The 21016-nt window shown below is 42.4% G+C and overlaps 1 protein-coding gene across 3 annotated transcripts in view; it reads right to left on the bottom strand.

Moving 5' to 3' along the window:
* DSP (desmoplakin) overlaps positions 1 to 14186 on the bottom strand; it is a 39893-nt gene extending 25707 nt beyond the window's left edge. For all 3 annotated transcript variants that reach the window (XM_075270796.1, XM_075270797.1, XM_075270798.1), the window contains exon 1: positions 13704 to 14186. In XM_075270796.1, coding sequence (XP_075126897.1) covers positions 13704 to 13912 — 209 coding nt within the window. In that variant the 5' untranslated portion in view covers positions 13913 to 14186. The remainder of the gene's footprint in view (positions 1 to 13703) is intronic.
* Between the last annotated feature and the right edge of the window lie 6830 nt (positions 14187 to 21016).

The raw sequence follows: 21016 nt of genomic DNA, 5'->3' as shown, positions 1-21016 counted from the left end.
CGCACCACCCTAGGAGGACACCGGAGCACTGATGAGTAGATATATTTTTTTCCACTTTCCCTGGCCTAATTCAAAAGTTATGTTTTAGTCTGTGTAGCCTCTTAAATGGATTGTGCCTCTTACCATGACCACCAGGAAGCCCACTGAGACTGTTACCCAAGGATTTACCAAAACCTAGAGTCAGCCCTGGTTTCAGGTGATAAATTTTGTGCGTCGTATATAAATTAGCTTCTACATTGCCAACATCAAGAAGCATTCCATGAAAAGACACCTCTCTACAATGACATTATCCAATAGGTGTAGCTTTTCACATCAAGATCTTACAATGTCTTTCATTGTAGCCTTGCCGTGTAACCCAAAAGCAAACAAGCTGTCAAACGCCATGGAAAATGCTTAGTTGCCTATTAAGAAGCTAATTTGCATACTTGGTGAGAGATTTTTGCCACAAGTCTGTCATATCTACCCTGAAGGTAGGCAGAATTTTTATCATTTTAAAGATCACAAATGGATGTTCTGCGTGAACCTAGATCAAAGAATATATGATACATAATAAATTAAAAAGAAGAATTTGTCCCAGGGCAATGTCTTGATAACATCTTGGCAGGCTAAAGGAATTGGAAACTTAACTCCATGTGGTTGCCTTGCAGACTGAAATGCAAACATCCTATTAGTCTAAGATCTCCCGACTACCAGGTATCACCCAGCAGATTGAAAGGTGAAAACATTTAAAGGAGGGAATTTCCATGAATTAAATCCCTACAATACAGTTTTGTGCCAGTGGACATTATAAAGAAAAATATTCTGCAATATTTGAGTAAAACAAGTGCATTAGGATTATCTACTAAGCGTTTATTTACATCAGCACTATATTTACAGACCGATAAAATTTGGTAATAAAATGTCCTACTCAGTGGCACCTCTCCCAGGTTCAGGGTTTTTAACTCCTCTGCCGTAACAAGCCAATGCTAGTCTGGTATGGGTGTGTATGGGTGATTTCATTTGTGAGGAGTCTCAGCTTGCAAGCAATAATTTTTCCTTCAACAAAAGAGTAATTATGCTGACTCATTGAAAAAGGTGTGCGAAATACGTCTACAGGTATCACAAGAAGAGGCCGCTTGTTATTACTCAAGTGATTCACAGCAGACTGTCCTAGGAAGAAAAGCATACGGGATATCAGAGAAAACTGTAAAGTCTTACAGATTTCAGAAAATACGACAGAGAAAGGAGTGGTCCATGACTAACTCAGGAGCTAGACACGAGTCAGGTCTTATCAACAAGAATCCATGCCATTGTTTTCCTGGAGGATTTCACTTGTCTGAAATCTTCAGGTTTATTAAGGCGGACATGTATTCCAAGAACAGTTCACAGAAGCTAACACTTCCTAGCTCTATCCCAAGCAGAAATGTCGCCTATTATTTTACATCCTCTTCTAGTCGATCCAGAATTAAATACAACTTTTATTGACCTCAATTAAAATTGAAGAAAGGACCTTCCAGTGATAGACCAAGGAATATCTTGAAGCCTCTAGGCCTCAATGCAAACTCTATAACTTGGCCCCCACTTACTATGTGCTGTCTGCAATTCTGGTTGAATCTTATATAGTTGAGAGGTCTTTGGGGCCCCCTCAGACTCCAGGGCCTGGTAGTGATTGCCGCCTCTACACCCCCTATAGCTTGGAAAATACAGAGTACCTGTATATATACTTTCACTGTCCAGCCTTAGCATACTACTTAATTCTTTAATTCAGGCCTAAGATAAATGCAACCAAGTACTAGTCAACAAGATCACTCTTGAAGCAAAGACCCCAAATATAAGTTGCATACCAGATACAGTAAATGCATGGACTCCATCCAAACAAGATCTGTTTTTCATCAGTAAATCATTTTGTAACATTTTCCATGAATCTTATACAACCATAAATAATATAGACTAGGTCATCTTTGCTTATGATTATTAGAATGGTCTGCTAACCTGTAGTGGATATCAGTAAATACATGGCAAAAATTAGCTTAGTTGACCAAATCGGGTTCACAACTAAAATGAAGTTATTTTTGTAAAGAGAAACATAGGTTGGAAAAATACTCGAAACTGAAACCACAAAACAATTACTATATTACATTATCAACCCAGCCATGTTCCAGAATAGGTGTTAACCAAGACCAAAAAAAGAACCGTAACAAAACCTATCATTACGACAATGTATATACACTGGTTCAAAATACAAGGGCAAATTTATCAGAAATGATGATAAGTGATTAGTTGTCCTAAGCAACTAATCAGGTTTTTGTAACCTTGTTAACCCTTATGGGTCAATGATACTATCGTATGCTATCTTTTAAAATGTTTACTAGTCTCATAGACCTAGAATAGCTCATGGCCAATAGTTGTTCCTGTATACAACCTGATCCATATGCATAATCTGCTTAGGTGAGCATGTATTTGCTCTATATTGTGTCAGGGTAGTAAACCACTTCAGACATCAATTGTGGTTGCTTATCTCCGAGAAAACATTGGATTGGATATGATACAATTCAGCACGCCTAATCCTTTACCCAATTTCATTTCATGTGGAGAGACAGGAGACTCCTAGACATATAAGATACTTGGTACATTTGAACTTTCCTCATGTGTATGGATGTCTCAGAACTTTGTGTCTCCAAGTTTTCACATCAATGTAAGAAAAGACCACACCTACATGTAAAGCAAATTGAAGGAAATTACATTGCCTATTTGTTATAAAAAAAAAAAAAAAAAGGCTCCCAGGTAGGGAGTGTTGTATTCAAGGTGGCCAGTAGTGCCTGAGGGATTTTGTCATACCACACATATGATCTACAACTATCCCTTCAACCATCAGTTTCGAGGCTGGCATTCCATTCCATATTTTTTCCTGTCTCCTATTACCCTGTCTCAGCCCTCCCTTGCAGTCAGTTGCCATTAGAAAACTTCCACCTTCCATCTGATCACTGATCCATCAAGGGTGTGTCATACAAGCCACTGAGGTAACAGAGGAGGAAGTATCTAGCTCCTTCTCCTTTTCAAGTGGAGTAAAAATTAATGTAGCTCAGAGCCTGGGATAAAATAATTGCACAAAAATCTCTAATGCAGCAGAGCTGAGTGTGCAGCAGAGTTCAGCGCATCTCTGATGCAGCAGAGCTGAGTGTGCAGCAAGGTACAGCGGTTCTCTGGTGTAGCAGCGGTTCTCCGGTGTAGCAGTGCTGGCCATGCGCTCAGCTTGGCTGTATCTCCGGAGTAGCCGAGCTGAGCTCACGGCCAGCTCTGCTTCATCTCCAGTGTAGCAGTGCTGGCCATGCACTCAGCTCGGCTGCATCTCCAGAGTAGCCGCGCTGAGCGCACGGCCAGCACTGCAACATCTCGGCATAGGAATGCATTGACCAACGTTGATTGGCCGAATGCCATACAGAGAACAGCATTCGGCCAATCAATGCAGATTCTGCCTGAAGAGGCGGAGTCTAAGATCGGTCCACAGCAGTCTCCATTCTGATCCAATCTTAGACTCCGCCTCCTCACAGACGAGCCTCCGGCAGAACCAGCGTTGATTGGCCAAATGCTGTACTCTGTATGGCATTTGGCCAATCAACGCTGGTCAATGCATTCCTATGGGAAAAAGTCAGCTCGCGCATATCGCAAGCTGACAGGAATCCCGACCAGATAGAGCCCAAAAGAGCTGGGTGAGTGACATTCCCACCTAAATAAAGGTAATCCCTAGCTAACCCCGCCTGTACATCTATTCCAGTCTCGAAGTCACATAGTTCACAGTCTCAAATTAACCGAATGTTAAATCCACCATTCGTATAAATTGGAGGTCACCTGATTTAGCCAGCCAATTACTTTTTCCGATTTTGTTTTTATGCCTCCGTTGTCGTAGTTCCTGTCCCACCTCCCCTGCACAGTTGTTGGTGCAAAAAAAGCGCCAGGGAAGGTGGGAGGGGATACACATTTTTAGTGCGTTTTCCTCATGGTATTCGATTGGAATCGAATACCTCGAACGGCCTGATATTCGATCGAATATATATTAGATCAAATAGTGTTCGCTCATCTCTAATGAAGACCAAAATAAGAGAGATGTTTTCTCAGACAGATATACTCAGTAACAAGCCATTTCATTTGGGATCACTCCACATATAAGCCATAAATATTTCACGAGCTTTATGCATGCGTGTGAGCAATAAAATAAAGGCGCGGTTATAGGCAATAATTACAGTGAAGACTCAAGAATTGAGTATTAAAGTCCATCCCATATACTGTACAGCACCTACACTCATATATTGGGAAGGAAACTGTAACTCCCTAAAGTATCCCTTATTTTATTACAGCTGTTCCTGATATTAAAACAGAAGGTTCACTAAAGGTTGGCTCACATATGATAGTAACATTACGCTAGATTCACATCTGTGCTTGGGTTTCTGTTCTTTGTTCCGCTTGGGGACCCAAAAAACAAACCCAATCCACTTAAAAAGCGGTTACCAGGGGACCCTATAGACTATATGATGGGTCAGCCTAGTTTCCACCTGAAAAATGCGGGGAGAAAAGTCTTGCTTGCAGGTGTTTCTCTCAGCATTTTTCAAGCGTAAAGGGGAACAGAATCCCCAAATGGAAAGTGAGTGCTGGTGGGAATCAAGCCTTTCAAGTCTTTGGGTGAATCAATTTTTAATCAGCAGACTAAGATTTGCCAAATATTTTATGGAAAATGTAATTTCATTAAAATCCTGCTAATATTATAAGTGTGAAAGTTTGTGTGTTTGGATGTTTGTGAGTTTGGATGTTTGTTCCTCAATCACGCTAAAACGCCTGGACGGATTTGCATGCAATTTTCCACAAACATAGTTTTCCCTTAGGATTGAGTCACAGGCTACTTTTGGTGCCACTAAACAACATGGCTTCCTAGCAGGAGACTCACAAAAGCAGGACTCCTAGCCCCATCTATAGACTCACACATACTGCCTGGCATTTCCTGCCTCAACCTGCCTGCACACTCCTTACTGTCACCTCAGGAGTAGCCCTCACTCTACTCACTCACATTTACATATAGCTTTCCACTATATTATCACTACAATCACATTGTCTGTATCACTACATACACAATACAACACATCACATTGTCTGTATCACTACATACACAATACAACACATCACATTGTCTGTATCACTACATACACAATACAACATATCACATTGTCTGTATCACTACATACACAATACAACACATAACATTGTCTCTATCACGACATACACAATACAACACATCACATTGTCTGTATCACTACATACACAATACAACACATCACATTGTCTGTATCACGACATACACAATACAACACATTGTCTGTATCACGACATACACAATACAACACATCACATTGTCTGTATCACTACATACACAATACAACACATCACATTGTCTGTATCACTACATACACAATACAACACATCACATTGTCTGTATCACGACATATACAATACAACACATCACATTGTCTGTATCACTACATACACAATACAACACATCACATTGTCTGTATCACGACATACACAATACAACACATCACATTGTCTGTATCACGACATACACAATACAACACATCACATTGTCTCTATTACTACATACACAATATAACACATCACATTTGCTAGCCCACCAAACTTTTTAAAGCACTTTTACAGTTTCACACGTCTGTGTCCGCCCAAAGACGAAGTCGCGGGTAAAAGCTAGTTACTAATAATGGCTATTCTGGAAATAATTGATAGAAGAAAGTTAAAGAAAAAATATTAGTTATGCCCTTACACAAAGTCTTGGAGTAATTCTGCAGAGCTGAATTGGCTGGAGGACAGCTGAAGGGGAGAGGCTTAGCCAGGGTAGTACGGCTTAACAATGTTTTTCCCACCAGTAACTAGAACAGCCAGCCAGTTGTCTTACAGCTAGATAAAGTCAGTGAGGATGGGATATGGCTGATATCTTAGGACACAGCTTTTTTTTAATATATGTTTTACTTGTAATACTGTACTGGAGAAAAGGCTTCATGGCAAGAGGAAGATTAAGGGAGAAATTGCAGGGACATATAAATATATATTTTTTGTATGCAATTTCTGTTTACTGTTCCTTTCACATTGAGTATGGCTACCTTCACACAAATGAGTTTGACCTGTGAAACTTGATCCGTGTGTTGGCCGAATTTACCAGCATGAACGTGATGCTGGGAGAGGGACTCTGAGCAGTATAGTTATCTATGATGCTAGGAGGTCCTGCCTCCCCGTGGAATACTGCCCCATACTATAATCACTACAGAATAGTATGTTGCTGGGAGGCAGGGACTATTATGCTAGGAGTCCATTTCCCAGCATTATGTTCAGACCAGTAAATTTGGTACACACATGGACCAAGTTTCATTTGTGAAACTCGGTCATTTGAATCTAGCCGAAGCCAAACACCAAACATAAAAATGCACAAAAATGAATCTATTTTCCGTGCAGAATCTCTTCAGTACTATTTAAGAAACCTGCAATGCTGGAAAAAAGCAGGGGGAAGATTATTTCCTGTTTAGCGTTGGTTCACACCTGCACCCGGTCTCCACTTTAGCCAATCCAGCGGATTTCCGTCTTCTGCCCCAAGAAACTGGACAGGGGATGGAAACCTGGCAGCCAGTTTTCACTTGAATGGGTTTGCAAAGTGACCGCCCGTGTGTGTCTTCTGCCTCTCCACAGCGAAACCGTTTTTTTTTTTAACTGGACACAAAGTCGGACATGCAGGACTTTGTGTCTGGTTAAAAAAAACGGTTTCACCGCAGAGAGGCAGGAGATGCACACGGGTGGTTACTTTGAAAACCCATTCAAGTGAAAACTGGCTGCCAGGTTTCCATCCCCTGTCCAGTTTTTCGGGGCAGAAGATGGAAATCTGCTGGATTGGCTAAAGCGGAGATCGGGTGCAGGTGTGAACACGCCCTTACTTGTAATGTTTATTTCTAGATTATGGTTCCTTTAAATTAAGATTATTTTAATTCATACTTTATGCATTACATAATCAGAATCAGACTGGCTTAACCAGGATATCAGGGATTATCCAGTAGATACAGGTTCTGACACAATAATAGGTATCAGACATCCAGCAGAACACAATCGCTTTTGGAGCAGACTTTAAAGCCATCCATTTTTTCTAGGTTCTCTTTTTTAGTATTGGAATCACAAATAACACTGGGTTCACACCAGCGCTCGGCACTCCGTATTAGGTTTCCGTCTTCTGCTGGCAGAAGACGGAAACCTGTCATGCCAAGTCCGGCTGTGAGCGCCGGTGAGCGTTTTGAGCTCTCCGCGGTGAAACAGGTTTTTTTAAACCGGACACAGAGTACTGCATGCCCGACTCTGTGTCCGGTTAAAAAAAAACCCGGTTTCGCAGCAGAGAGCATAAAACGCTCACCAGCGATCACGGCTGGACACTTTTCAAACCCATTCAAATGAATGGGTATGAAAGAGTCCTGCAGGTTTCCGTCTCCTGCCCTCTTCAGCAGTAAATATATGTAATCTAAAGTCCAGTCAGTAGAATGGAATATTCCAGATAGATATGACCATATGCAGATATGAACTTTCTTTCTTACGGTATCTAGGCCTGTATTATGCAAACGGTGAAGGGAATCCCTTGCTTGCATGATGGATTCCTTATAGGATTTAATAATACAAGGCTTAGAAATATAATCCTAGATAGCTAGATGGTTCACAACTGCTGTGGGGGAGGGGGTGCTTTGGTGCTTTATTTATATACTGCACTCCTGAGCAGACAGCTATGTAAACTGCATACAATTACCTGCATAGGTGAGCAGCCTGTAAACAATCCCCCTCCCCCTGCAGGAGTCAGTGAAACACAATGGGGCAGAAATGTTACTCCAAAACCCAGGTATGCATAAACCAGACAGTTATAATAATAATACATTTCCCGTGCTGTCCGAGGACACTGGCCTTGTGCCATAACAAGACACTGAGAGGCAAATGATAAACAGGCTGGAAAATAAAGGAGGAACAAATCAGGGCTCGTTCACATCTGCGCCCGGTCTCCGTTCATACAGGTTTCCGTTTCCTGCACAAAACAGAGCAGAAGACAGAAAGCTGCAGGACTCTTTCAAACCCATTCATTTGAATGGGTTTGAAAGATGTCCAGCCGTGAGCGCCGGTGAGTGTTTTATGCTCTCACGAAACCGTTTTTTTTAAAACCAGACACAGAGTCGGACATGCAGTACTCTGTGTCCGGTTTTTTAAAAAAAAGGTTTCGCAGCGGAGAGCATAAAACGCTCACTGGCACTCATGGCTGGACTCGGACTGACAGGTTTCCGTTTTCTGCATGCAGAAGACAGAAACCTGAAAACGGAGTCCGGGAGCTAGTGTGAACCCAGTGTCAATGCCAAAAAGTAGCTATAAAATGACCCATATATATTGCTTAATGTAAACACTATTACTCTGTTATTTTAATCTGGTCCATAAATCTTAAGAGAACACAATGACCCATCCTTATGTTAACATAACACTTTGTGATAGCAGTGATGCCTACAACAATAGCATTCAGAATGGAACGATGCCAAGAAGACAGTTATAATGGAAACGTTGGGTCCTATAAGACTAACCACTTCAGACACCCTCCAGCATTATGCCATACTTATTAAACATTCCAGAGAAAGTCTCTACATTCGGAGAAAAAGAGATCCTTTGTTGTCTTCATTGTAGCAAACACCTAAAAACATTCCACATCATCCTATGTGGTAACTATTGACATAATTCAGACTACACATCCGTACAGCCACGAGTACAGGTGTGTATTCTGAAATGTCTTGCACACACATGGTAAGATGGACTTGATGTGGACTACCTTTAAATGTTTACTGCAGTCTCAGTGTTATTTGGAGTTCTCCTTTAAAGGGGTATTCCCACGTCGCATACTTACCCGTCTTCGTTCCTCTAAAATCTTCTGTCTTCCGGCTTTGTCTCGTCATTGGTGGGCGGGGTCACATATGCAAAGCCAAGCGGCGAGATGCCGCCGGCCCTGCGTGCGCGCTCATACACCAGTCTAGCCTTCACAATGAGAATACAGACCCGACACCCTGCGGGTCTGTATTAGCATTGTGAAGGCTAGACTGGTGTATGAGCGTGCACGCAGGGCCGGCGGCATCTCGCCGCTTGGCTTGGCATATGTGACCCCAGAGCGGAACAGCATCGCTTCTGCCGCTGCTGGCTTCATGCAGGGCAGAAGCATAGCGATGTGCCTATGCCGGCGTCTAACAGTCCCCAGCATCCGCCTATTACAGCGGATGCCGGCACAGGTGAAGCCAGCAACATCGCTATGCTTCTGCCCTGCATGAAGCAAGCAGCGGCAGAAGCGATGCTGTTATTCCGCTCCTCCGCCCCGGAATAGCAGCATCGCTTCTGCCGCTGCTGTCTTCATGCAGGGCAGGCACATAGCGATGTTGCTGGCTTCACCTGTCCCCCAAAGGGTAAACCACCAACCCCCCCTCCAGGCTCGCTCCCGTGTACTTAGCCCCTCCTCCCTCCCACCTGAGAGCAGGCAGACACATCACTTGACTCAGGAGCAGCTAGGTCAGGGCTGTGGCCACAAAAAAATGAATAAAGTAATATAGTGGCCAAACAAAGCAGTTTTGCTGAAGCATTGTATTTAGGAAAAGTCTTACATTCACATTTACAAGCATTATAGATAGGATCCTTGTGACGGGACAACCCCTTTAATATATACAGCTTGGGTTATGTGAATACACAATTCCAACCTCAAACTATATTCATTGAGCTCAAAGTCCATGCTGAGTAGTAGCTTAAAGAGTAAACATTGCTATGTAATAAGAGAAGAGCAGGGAATATTCACAGTCCTATTCGTGTATATAACTAGAAATCCAGAAGCAACTGCATGAAAGACAGAACTGTAGTTTAAGCCCCTGGACCCTGGCACAAATGTTATACATTGACCATCCACATGACTGTCTATTCTGTAGCTTCATCATGTGCACTAACACTAATTTACATTTTGTCAGCATATAATTCATTGTATATAAAGAAAGAACCTCCATGCCATCTTCTACACTCCAATAGGTCTTTGTCACTGCCAGCTTATACTGATACTACATTCACTTTCATTGATTTGGTGACCAGTAGATAGGGGTGTAGTTACAGCAAGGTTAGAGGCAGAAGCTGGTACTGGGTCTGGGTAACTGGAGGTGCCCAATGGCTTTCAACTTGACTTTTGATTAAACTTGCCATTTTTGTATTCTTGTACTAACTAGAATAAAAGCTACACAGGAAATGGGAGTAAATCACAACTTCCCTACAAAGCCGATAGAGTATATGTTGATATTGGCTTGATATCTTCATAAGGTTACAGACCAGTCATGTTTTGTTGCCTGTGTGACGAATGCATTCATAGGTTTGTAGTGCTAAAAAGCAGATTTTATCATAAAAAGGAACAGTTTGTACTAGTATCTCTCACATTATGCAGACAATGTAGATCAACTTGTCTCCTATATTCTTCTTCTCACAGCTGTGACCAAGAAAGAAAGGATCTCCTGACTACACACATAAGCTATGGAATATAAAGCACAATGTATCATCAGAGAATGTATATTCCCAATTATCCACATGAACAATAAGGAACATTCAGGACTCAATAATATGAGTATAGGTGAACTGACACTATTGTGTGTGTAAAAACAATATAGAGAAGTTATTGTACATTGTGAGGCTGATGTAGGTGACTACAATGGAAATAAAATGCTTATGGCATTAGGACTGCATTGTGTTCTGGGCAATAATAGAAGTACATGATCCCTTTACTGTACTTTCATTTTATACATAGCATTTTTTTCTGTTGAACTTCATATAAAGCACTATACAAAAGGAGCCATACATACTCTGTGGATAGGGTTTGATATGCACATCATAAGCCCAGCTGTTGCTTTCTGAATTGTTAGTTTCTCTATGTATTACTATGCTCTTGATACTACCATTTAACTTCATCCATGTACCTTGACTTGTACTGTGAATAAGTCATCTGTAACTGTGTTAGTAATACTGGCACATAATAAAAGAGGTCAGTGAGCAAAGATCATATCACATATGACATAGATAATATCATATATAATACAAGAAAGTAATCAGTAGCCTCTAGCTCTTTGGATATAAAGTGTATGTAAAGGGTCATTGTGTCCACATTTACCGGACTAATAACTATAATGCAAAACAAAATAGCTAAATCGTTCCCATACTACATAACCGCCAAAACAAGACAAAAAAAGTAGATGAAGAGAAGCAATAATGGTCCTTGAGACAATAGCAGAGCTTCAAGATTTACTGTGCTCAGTTTGTCCTTTGACAAGCCCTTTATCAGGGCTGGATAAGACAGGCAGTCATCCTGGAATGTAAGGTCACACAAGCAGTTAACCCATAGAGTGCAATGTAACACATGGAATGGCCAAAATCAATAGAAACATTGGATGGTGCAGTTTATATAGTGAGCTAACTTCCAAAAGATCATTGGTAGAATGTCTGGGAGAGAAAAACACACTGACACTCTGAAGAGTAGCTGCCTAGTAGTCTCCTAACCCCTCCCTACCCCCAAGCAAGTTTACAAATTCCAAAGGTTCCTTCTGGTTTTCTTGTTGATCTACAGCTGCTTATTTTTCAGAATATAAGTGGCAATCTTATGGCAGCACGTGTTCACACTTTGCATCAATACATCCTCATAACATTAGGCCAACATATTAATTTCATGTCATACATAGGAATTATCAGGAATTAGGAAGATACATTTATAGTGTTACTATAGTATGTGCAACAATAAGGAAACAAGAGATATCAGGGATTAAGGCTGTAGCGCAACTTGTAGAAAAATATATTTTTTCCTTGATAAAATCTAAGTAAATTTTCGAAAGATCTGGTTAATGTGGCGGTAAGGGACAGAACATGATGTAATAAGCCCTGTTACAACTCCTCCCTCCTTTTCTTGCCCTCAATAACATACAGGCAGGTTGCTATGAATGAACTGTATGACAACCCCATTTATAAGGCTGTAACAAGTTATCCATAGCAACCAGATGATCTGAAACAACACAGCTGAATTGGTATTGTGATGGCAACACAGAAAAAAGGAGCCATGTTCTGACCAATTTCAGCAGTTCCATGGTTTTTGGCCTGCAAATTGAATGAACATATTTGAGTACATATATCATACACCCACAAGTTCTACAGATCCATAAGCACACTAACAGTATAGTTCTTATCAGCGGTGTCGCTGTAGGGGTTGCAGAGGCAGAAATGGCTACCATTTATTTATACATGAATTTACAGTGTGTACCATGACTAATCTTATACTGTAAAAGAGAGTTGTAGTCGTGGCTGTAAATCATAAGTAGCGTTTCTACATTGTCTCCCCGTGAGGTGAGTTCAGCAGATTTTGTGGGAAAATGAAAGATAAAATAACTCGCCAAACCTCCTCCATACACACAGTCGTCCCTGAGAGAATGCCTACAGCAAAAAAAAAAAATCCTCAGTCTGCTCAGCAACTTCGCCTAGTGATCTCATCCCAGGGCCTGACCTGTCTCTTCTACCTTAGCTATGGGGGAGGGTAGTCTGTATATTCTTCGCCATGAAGTGAAAAATGCCATTGACACCAGCACGGTAAAATGGTTTCAGCACCAAACATAACAGCGAATAAGCGACCATTACCAAAATATAGTAATAGTCATTTACATAATTTACAGGAGACGTAAAGTGTGACACATGGTAAATTATTCACAGCAGGTAAAGCTTCCAGTGCGTAGGTGAGATCTCCCATAGGAGCTGCCGAATGGGAACCCAACTGTATGTAGGATTTTCTAGAATAGTTCGACTGACAACAACTGTTCTAAGGAATGGAAACTGACACATTTGATGACCTTCCATAGACCCCTGTACAGAAAAACTTTATGTAGCTAATATATCATTTGTGTTTCAAAAATACTTATATGGGTGTTTTGTCAGTGCTAGTATCAGATTTATTAGGATTACCAAGTCTGTAATATGAAAGGATTATAATGTATGACTATGAAAGAGCTTTGGGAGCCAAAGACTTCAAAGACTAGTACAATACAGTAATTATCACCTATATATAGCCAGTATTTGCTGTCTTTGTAGTAGCACCCATTGGTTATTTAGCTAGTTTTTGGCTCCGGCAGTTTTTGGTTACTTCTTTAAGGCTAAGTTGCCATATTACAGAAATACAGCTTTTTTGTTGCAGACTTTCCTACGGTTTTTGAGCCAAAGTCAGTAGTGGATTGCGCAGAATGGAGACGTATAAGCACTTTCTATATATTTCCCATTCCTTTGCTAGCCAATCTTGGCTTTGACTAAAAAAAAAATGTCAACAAAAAAAGCTGCTTTTCCGCAACGTGAGAATTCACTGCTAGCTTTGGTCTAAAAATGCATAAACCGTCCCTATGTGAATTAGGCCTTACTGGCAGATCTATAAATCACACAACTATCCACTACTAAATAAATTTAGAATCTGTGTAAACACTCACTATATCTGCTACTGTTGTTTGATAGAAGACTCTCCAGTCTTAGTAACTTTCTTTTCCCAGCTGTCAGACAATTTTCTGATGGTAGACAGCTACAAGTTCCCCTTGCTAATTGCAGTGCACCATGGAATATACTTATAAGTTTCTCACCCATAGCCATCTCCGGTGTGTTCACTGTAAGACTGCTGGATGTAGTAGGTCTTCTGCGGCATATATGCTCCTCCACCTCCTCCTCCTCCTACGACCATTTTGTGGTGGTTGTTCATCTCATACCTGCCAGTAAGATCCGGGCCAGACTCTGCTCTAGTGAGCCTGCCTAGGGTATTGATCCGGGTATGGGACCCTCCGTTAACACTCATTTTGTTCTCAGATCTATAGCCAACAAAGCATTCGCCTTGAAAAGCAAAAGCAATCTAAGTTTGCAGGTGTGGGAGGGGAAACGCGTGTGAGGACAGGTAAAGCTAGCCCAGTCCTGGGCCACAATTCCCAAAATGTGGAAAGAAATCTAGCAAAGCCGAGTCAGTAGCGAAGCCAAAATAAAGCTAGTGCAAGTGCACGGTATGAGGAATCAAGCAGTCCAGGCACAGAGCTCCCTCCTGTTTGCTCTACAGCTCTGTGCCTCTGTAGTCAGAGAGAGTGTGAACCAAGAGACAGGGGAGGAGTAGGCGGTCCAGCCCTCTCCTGAGAAAACGCCAGGGGCACACCTTTGTTTCTCTGTGTGTGTGTGTCTGTTTTTTTTCAAAAGTATTGTGATTGCTGACAACACCCTAAATATCTGCTGTCCCAGCCCTGTATCCACCTCATAAAAATGACAGCTCTATTCACCTGAGCATGGCAAGCTCTCTCCATCAGGTATATGTTAGCACAGTACAACATACATTTTGGGGGAGACATCCAGCAGATATAGCAAGTGTTTACACAATTTCTAAACTTGACAATGCAATGATACTTTTATACATAACCTGGATACTATTATAATAAACGGCAGGAAAGTTTTGACAGCAGATAACTGCATTAGCAGGTACTTCGCACAATAGAGATGAGATTGTCAGATTCTAGTCCGTCCGTTTATGTCTTCTTTCTTCAATCTAAATCATTGATTTATAACTTATGATATCCCGTACAATATGCTGTTTATGGCAAACAAGTCAGTATCGGACATCTATATATATGCTGAATGACTGAATGACTAGTCTGAGTGATTATTTGCAAACTAGGCATGACATTTATCAAGGTAATTTCAGAAGTACAACCATTGTGCCTCTCTACTGAATCAAAGAGGTGAGCTTGCATTGAACCATGCAAATTCCATTCAGAGCTCCCAGCTGTGCCCCTCCCTGCACTCCACATAATGGCTATTTGCAAGGAAGTGAAGTTGTGACTGGAGAGAAAAAAAACATAGGGCTGGAAACAAGTCAATTCACTAAGCTGTGGTCAGCTCACAAAAACAAGCAAAACAGGTCACTAGATCACCTCCTACTGTTACTGCTTGAACCCACCAAAGGGGAAAATAAGGAACAGCTCAGGGTACTGCTTCCCAATGAAGAGATGCAGATGATGTAAGGAGCCAGCAAACTGTATTGACTTGTCTTACCTTGTCTTAAGCATTATCAGTGTCCAACACAAAGGTCCGCCAGTGTTTCTCCTTTCTTACTGCCACTCAGCAAATATCAGACAGCTTCCGCGTTGTAAGGTTCTAAATACCTGCCTTCTCTTTTCTACTGTTGTCTGGTATCTTAACAATTTATAATTGAGGTCTGACCAGTCATACACATCCCCTGTCACCTATATACTGACATAAAAGGCTTCACCTTCGTTATACACTCATAGAACGCACACAAATTTATTGCTTTACCACTGAAACATGAAAACCTTTTTTGCTCAGATTCTTTTTCTGCAGAAAGTATTTATCTGCAAATTATTACACAAATTATATGTAATAATATAATTTGCCAAATAAAGCCATTGGGTTAAAACTAGGGCAAGAAAAGGTGATGTAATCAAAAAGGTGACATAATCAGGTAATGCTGGTTCCATAGCATGTGGCCTAAAAAACTCCAGTGTTGAGTAACACTGTACCGTCTTAGGATATACTTTACACCTGGCTGATTTTTGCAGAAATTTCTGCAGCTATCCTATTAATCTGTATGGAGCCTGCATAAATGCATGTGATTGCCACCAAAACAAACCTCATTAAAATGGATTGGACCAATTTTCAATCTGCAGCACGTGAATATACCCTAACGTCCTCTCTTATTACTTGTATTTAGGTGACTCTGGGTTCCATTGCAGCCTCCACATGTGCCACACTGCCATCTTTGTACCTCTGCAGTATCCAAGGGTGTGTCTGTCTGGACAGCTCTCTCTTTGGCATCTGAGATTAACCGTGAACAACGATCCTGAACCTCTCTCGCCAGCTCTGACTGCCAGCACCTGCCTGCCGTCCAGCTCTTTCTCAGGATTCAGCCTACTGTTTCATTGCAGACCCCATGGGATGCTTCCTCCATGGTCCGAAAGCCTACCTGCATCTGCACTTCAACTTACCTACACAGCGCAGCTGTCATCTTGTCGGTACCAGAGCAACCTGAGACACCTCTCCTACAAACCTCCTGTAGCTCTTACTGGCACCCACAGCACCAGGCAAGTACCTCTACCTCTACAGTATCCACCTTTACTGTGCTTGGGAACTGCATATCCTAGAGCACCCCTGAGCTGGTGGACCTCCTTTCCTGCACCTACTGATCAATATTCCTTTGTCTGTTCTGTGAGGGGAGCCCTGCTGATTCAAGACACTTCTCTAGGCTGTTTCTCTGAATAACCTAGCTGGCGGAATTGTGCAGTGGCCTGTAGTACCTTGTTTTCCCCTGGAAGACTTTATGTGCTTGCCTTTTGACATGGGTGGCCATCTAGGATTTTTTACTTTTATATTCTGGATTGCCTCTCTATTTTATTGTGACCATGGCACCCTGTTGTCGTCTATGGTGCTCACCCCTATTGTCTGGTGTGCACCCACTGCACCCCTGATGTCTGGTTAACATTTCAGGTCTCCGTCTCGGCTCACCCGGCAGTACCAATACCTCGATTTTAACTCATATGCTCTTCCACTTACTGCCTTGCTAACATGTTCATCAGCTCTCAAAAGCCAAAAACTAGCAAACTTAGGGAAGACTCAATGGCTTGACATACCCTTCCCAAACTATTCAGATCTACTATGGCGGGTGTCGGGGCCAACTATTGGACCCCTCGTCTCTCTTCACTAAAATACAGCAATTATTCTCTAGTGAACTCTTTAAAGCATTGACCGACTTCTCTAAACAAATCCAAGATCAAGGGTCGCAGAAGTGATGGACAGAATGGATGAAATTGCTGACACCCTGGAAGAGGATAAAACACACCTTGTGACTGTGCACAGAAGCTTAAGGCCATTGATTTAAAACTTAAAGACCTGGAAAATATACCCAGGAGAGCCAATATCCATGTTAGAGGAGTTCCAGAATCCATAACCACGTTGCATGAGTGTATTACAACACTGTTTGCAGCTTTACTCCTGCAAGTCGACCCCACACTGCTTCGTATGGATTGTATTCACCAGTCATTGGGGCATCTTAAGAACCAGAATGTGCCTACGGACATTATCCTCAAGCTGCATTACCCAGAGCTCTGCAACCAAATTCTCTTGGCGGCCCAGAATCTGCAACCTGTGTCAGGTATGGCCCCCATTGGTACAGCTTTGTACAGACCTGGCTCCGGCCACTCTGGACAGACGTAGGACCATGTGCCCTGTGACTCTGTCACTACAAAAGCCCAGATACGCTACAGTTGGGGTTTCCCCTTACATATAGCCTCATTCGATCCCTGAAGGAAAGCCTTCCAGTTCTACAAAGTGAGGGGCTACAGGTCGAGGACCCGGATCCCACTGACTTTGTACATCAATGACGCTAATGTTCTTGGATGCCGAAGCGCAAATGACCATCAAACTCTTTTCTACCCTTGGCAGAGGCAAATGTGCCTCCATGATGAGTATCTGACTTGCTTACTTTATTTTCATTGCATGGTACCTGAAATGGACATTATTATTTGCTTTTCCCTCGTAGGTTTCAGGCCTTTGCTTTGTGCGTTCACACGATGTAAAGTGGAGCATGATCTGGCACATTCTACGCGTGTCAGCAGTTTGCGCACTCAAAAAGATCCCATTGATTTCAATGGGAGTTACGAGCGTATACGCCGCATACTTTTGCGCCTGTAATTTTGCACCCACTACCTCTATTTGACAATTCAACAATGTTATTGCTTTTATTGCCATATCCAAGGGTGGCCCCTGGCTTTTATCAGTTATCCTGTTACATAGCCTATTGCACTTAATTACATCCCCAAGGATCACTTGGGGGTTAGTCATGACAGCGTTTCTCTTGTCCCCCCTGCGCCTTTGGCGCTACAGGACTTGCTGCACTCCACTTAACCCTGGAGTGCTCACATTCACACTGTGCTTGCTATTGCCTTGTGCGTACTTGCTTTTTCTCTCGCTGTTATTACTTATATTCTGATTCTTGACCTCTGGCTTTCCCTATTGACTATTCTTTTGGATTCCAATTTTGACACTTCATTGCTCGACTGTTACTAACCCCTGGCTAGCTGACCTCCCTTTGTTGTTATTGTCTTGTCTGCGTTTTGTGTGCCACGTATCAAGGTAGGGATCATCTCCAAGTTGCCACCTATTGTGTAGGATAGGGCCAGGCAAGAAGAAGGGACAGTGGGGGGCTTCAGCTTAGGGCTCACTGTCTCTTGTGCCCCCTTCTCCCCAGGGTTCATCTACGCACTGGGGAACTGCTGTCCGCACTTCCCTAACACACTTCTTAATAGAGCGAGGGGTAATTATTAGGGTTGCAATAATTGTTGCTGCATCAGAGCCCTGGCTTTTGAGAGAATCCAGTGACCCCCTAGGTACACCCTAGGGTTGGTTCACTCTAGCGCTTGTATTCCGTCCGCAAGGAGTCCGCATGGAGACCCCCCCCCCCCCCCGGGCGGAATACCAACGCTAATGCAAGCGCTGTGTAGTTAAGCACACAGAGCCCATAGACTATAATGGGCTCCGTGTGCTTGACGCGCACTGCCCGCACAATTCATTTATGCGGGCAGTGCGCGGCAAGCATACGGAGCCCATTATAGTCTATGGGCTCCATGTGCTTTGCAAGCACATCGCTTGCAATTGCGATTGCATTCCGTCCGGGGGATCTCCATGCGGACTCCTTGCGGACGGAATACAAGCGCTAGTGTGAACCAACCCTTAGGTTTCCCTGCATGCCTCAGATCTATCTATCTATCTATCTATCTATCTATCTATCTATCTATCTATCTATCTTTTCATCTTAAAGACTGAAGTGTGTGTGGGGTGATGGAGTTCAATCTCCTCCCCATATCGAAGGGGATGTGTATGAATACTTTTGGAGAGCCATAAAACTAGATAACAACCTATGTGGTAGTTGTAAGTGATTCGCACCTACCCACCGCAGAAATAGTTAGAACAATGAAGTGTATGAATAGATGATGAAACAACTTGACATAAGACACAGAAGAATCATATAATTAGCTATAGGATAGGCTCCTCTATATACATAACCCAATTTTTGCTGACTGCTGAGATTTGTTAGAATAAAACAGTTCTTAAAATACCAGACAGAAAACCAAAACGTCATATGTATGAACTGTATATTTGAAAATAGTGTTGCAAAAAGTTCTTATGATGCCCATGGCGTTTATGATACCTGTAACGCTATTTAGAACTACTACTGTGCCAAATACACCTGCCTGTACAAGAATCCAGTTTTTCTACCATATTCCCCATGAAACTTGCTGTTTATGCTGAGATAATGAGAACAGGACACCTCAGAGAAGAAGCAATTTTTAACTATTTATGCATTCTCTATCAGTATATTACAACCACTTATACATAAAAGAAAAGAAGCATAAACACGTTATCAGAGGTTACCATACTGTGCCAGTGCTATTGCATCTAACTAGTTCTATATTAGTTCCTATTTTAATTAGCATTGTAATCAAACGACCACTTCACAGTCACCACACTCCTCTTCCCCTGCAAGGAGTTCATATGTTCTCCTAAAGTTGTTCTCCAAAGACATAGTAATAGGGAATTTAGATTGTGAGACAGTGACTAACAATATCTGTTGCCGCTGTACACATAAGTGAATTAAATAAAATCTAAATCTAAAATCTTAAATATTGCAGACCTGTTTACTGCCATGTTGTGCCTCTGTGAGAATAGTGAAAAAACATCATGTGATGTGTGCACTTTCAGAGGCACTTGCTGTGTGTGGGCAGACATTATCCTGCAGAAAAAGTTAGTTGTAAACCATTCCATGAGAGTCACGTCACGTCACAGATCACTGTTATTGTTGTAGTGCTGTTGGTATCCCTCGTATCACTTATAGGCCTGACTGTTGTATGCAATGGATCCCCAGATTTTCAAATCAGAAGTTGGGGCAGCATGTCACTCCACAGCAAAGGCAGGATTGAAGTCTCCATACTCAAACTCAAACACCATTTAGAACCTGGATTCTTTGCTAAAGACGATATGGATACAAGTCTGTAACAGTTCAGGTTTCTCCTTCACAACTCCACTTGACATGAAGAACATGTATTGAATGCTGTAACACCACATTTCCTTCTAATAAGCCCCTAGAAATGGTCCAGGCAGAGACAGTCTAAAGACCAGACACAGCACAGCACAACTCAGGGGAGGCATCCAGCATCTCCTGGAGCAGCTGCACACTGCCAGCACCTCCGATCCGGCCTGGCTGATAGCAGATTGAGGCTGCCATGGGATCTGGTTCCGTCCTTACTAGAGATGAGCGAACAGTGAAATATTCAACATTCTTTTCGAATAGCCCCTAAATATTTGACTATTCGAACGAATATCGAATCCCATTATAGTCTATGGGGGGAAAATGCTTCAGGGGAAACCACTATTCGACTCAGGAGAGTCACCAAGTCCACTATGACACCTCAGGAAATGATGACAACATCTCTGGAATGCAACTGGGACAGCAGGGGACGCATGTCTGGGGGCATCTAACACGCCCAAGTCACTGTATTACGCCACTGATAATGTGGGAGCTGACTTTTTCCCATAGGAATGCATTGACCAGCGTTGATTGGCCGAATGCCATTCAGTGTACAGCATTCGGCCAGTCAACGCTGGTTCTGCCGGAGGAGGCAGAGTCTAAGATTGATCCACAGTAGTCTCCATTGTGGTCCGATCTCAGATGTAGCAGAGCTCAGCGCACAGCTCAGTTACATCTCAGATGTAGCAGCACTCAGCGCACAGCCAGCTCTGTGTTCAGTGCACAGCTAGCCTGCTACATCTCAGATGTAGCAGCGCTCAGCGCACAGCAATCTCTGATACATCTCAGATGTAGCAGCTTTCTAGCAGCGCCCAGCCAGCTCTG

Source organism: Leptodactylus fuscus, chromosome 4 (assembly GCF_031893055.1).
Source record: "Leptodactylus fuscus isolate aLepFus1 chromosome 4, aLepFus1.hap2, whole genome shotgun sequence".
Taxonomy (NCBI): domain Eukaryota; kingdom Metazoa; phylum Chordata; class Amphibia; order Anura; family Leptodactylidae; genus Leptodactylus; species Leptodactylus fuscus.
The sequence above is the reverse complement of the archived record's forward strand: the minus strand, read 5'-3'. Positions and strand labels throughout refer to the sequence as shown.